The 2,020-nt window shown below is 36.5% G+C and overlaps 1 protein-coding gene across 1 annotated transcript in view; it reads right to left on the bottom strand.

Annotated features, from left to right (window-relative positions):
- RPGR (retinitis pigmentosa GTPase regulator) overlaps window positions 1–2,020 on the bottom strand; it is a 46,900-nt gene that overhangs the window by 18,455 nt on the left and 26,425 nt on the right. The window contains 1 exon segment of the mRNA XM_006918260.3: window positions 342–1,286. Within this exon segment, the coding sequence (XP_006918322.2) occupies window positions 342–1,286 (945 nt within the window).

Raw genomic sequence — 2,020 nt, 5'->3', positions numbered from 1 at the left:
TTTTCCTCTTCTCTGTCTTCCTCCCCCTCTTCCTCTTCTCCCCTCTCCTCCTCCTCTTCTTCCCCCTTTCCTTGCTCCTCCCCTTCTCCTTCCTCCATCCCTTTGTTCCTTTCTTTCTGATGGCCTTGTTCCCTCTCCTTTAGCTCCTGTTTCTTCTTCTCTTCTAAATCTTTCTCTTCCTTACCCTGGCTCTCTATTTCTCCTTCTCCCTTGTCTCTTTCCTCCTCTCCCTCCTCACTTTGCCTCTGTTCCATTCTTGAATTACCCTCCTTCCAGATTCCCTCACCACCTTCAGGCACATCTTCTGCCTCTCCCCCTGACTTTCCATCACTTTCACTCACCTCTGCTCTGTCTGTAAGGTCATCTGATAGGATTTCTGCTTCCTCCTCCTCCTTTCCTCCAGGCATCTCCACATTTTCCTCTATCTCTTGCTCCTCTATTCCACTTCCTTCCTCTTCCTCTGCTCCTTCCTCTTCCTCTGGTATCTCTGACAAGCGGTCACACTTAAAATCATATTTTGCCATGAATTCAGAGATTTTGTGCTCAGTCTCTTCCTCATGTCCTTGTTTAATACATTTTCTGTCATACCATAAGTTTTGGCAAACTTCCACGTCATCATCATCTTTTTCTCCACTACTAAATTCCACTGACTCAGGAGGCTGGAAACCATCACTTGTACCCTGCTGACTTTCACTTTCACCTTCCAAGTGACTTTCTGGCTCCTGTATAGATTCTCTTTCACTGCCAGGGATCCCATCTTCCTCGTTCTCTTGTCTCTCCTTAACAAAATCATCGTCTTCAATATCCTCAATTATCATGTCTCTATTTGATGAGTTGTCAAATAATGTATTAACATTTTTTATAGCCTCTTCACTTTTTCTTATATCCTTCAGACCTGCCATTTCTGCTAGCTTAGTTTCCTTCTCAGAGACTATTTCTTCTGCTTCTGAATCTTTCTGACTGTGTCCTCCATCACTTTTCTTTTCTATTTCCTTATCATCAAGTGGATAAATCTTGCTTTTAAATCTAAATAGCTGTTTTTGCGAGCTCTCCTCATTGGTGTCAGCCTGAGGCCCAGGCTGGTCTGAGTCATGACCTACGTCCTCATCTGAAAATGCTTGCACATACATAGATGTTTGTATCATGTATGTTCCTTTAGCCAAATGTTGCTTATATACTTTCCCTTCTTTCAAGTTTTTGGACATCTCTTCACTTTCATATTCACTGCTATCATCATTTTCAGTATGATCTGTACGCTGCTTCAGTTCCTCAACTGTTTCTTGTTTCTGTAAATTTGTTGAAGTAATCGTCACACTACTATCAGTTCACAATGGTAACTTATATACTACAAAAACTGCCAAGATTTTGTATTGTTATCAGTTTCATTAGGAAAACAAAAACATTGTTTTACCAGACATTTTGCTCAGCTTTGTTTTCTCTGGGGATAATTTATGCCTCTAAGTCTATGCAACATTTAATTTTGATTTAGTAACATGTGTCTATGTTTAACTTTCGAGTTCTTACCACCTGCCTTAATTTTGCCATTACTCACAGTATCATCAATATTTATTTTCTGACCATTTTCTTACTCTGAGTCAATTCTTAAATGTAATACATTTCCAGACTGAATTTATAAAATGTTTAAAATGTATACTTCTCTTGCATGCAGTGAAGTTCAGTTTAATTTTGTCTACCTTCCCCATTGTCTTAATTGTCAAATTTTGATTGGTCTTTTGATTCTATGAAATTTACAAAATTAAAGAAAACAAATGTAAATATGAAATTTTTAAAAATTGAAAAAAATAAATAGCTGATTTCTATAAAAAAATAACTGAACTAAAAACTGCAAATGAAATCTGTATCGATATACTAAATAATAATGAATATATTTTTCTTTTCAAAACAAAATCTTGGGTTTCAAATTTTTTACTCTCTTATCTACTATGTTCTTTATAATAATTTGCACACATTAATTAAAAACTACAAGTAAAATACTTAAGGTAAAATGTATAAGATTTTA

The sequence above is a fragment of the Pteropus alecto genome, unplaced genomic scaffold, assembly GCF_000325575.1.
Source record: "Pteropus alecto unplaced genomic scaffold, ASM32557v1 scaffold28, whole genome shotgun sequence".
Lineage (NCBI taxonomy): Eukaryota > Metazoa > Chordata > Mammalia > Chiroptera > Pteropodidae > Pteropus > Pteropus alecto.
Note: the sequence above shows the minus strand (reverse complement) of the source record. Positions and strands in the feature narration are given on the sequence as shown.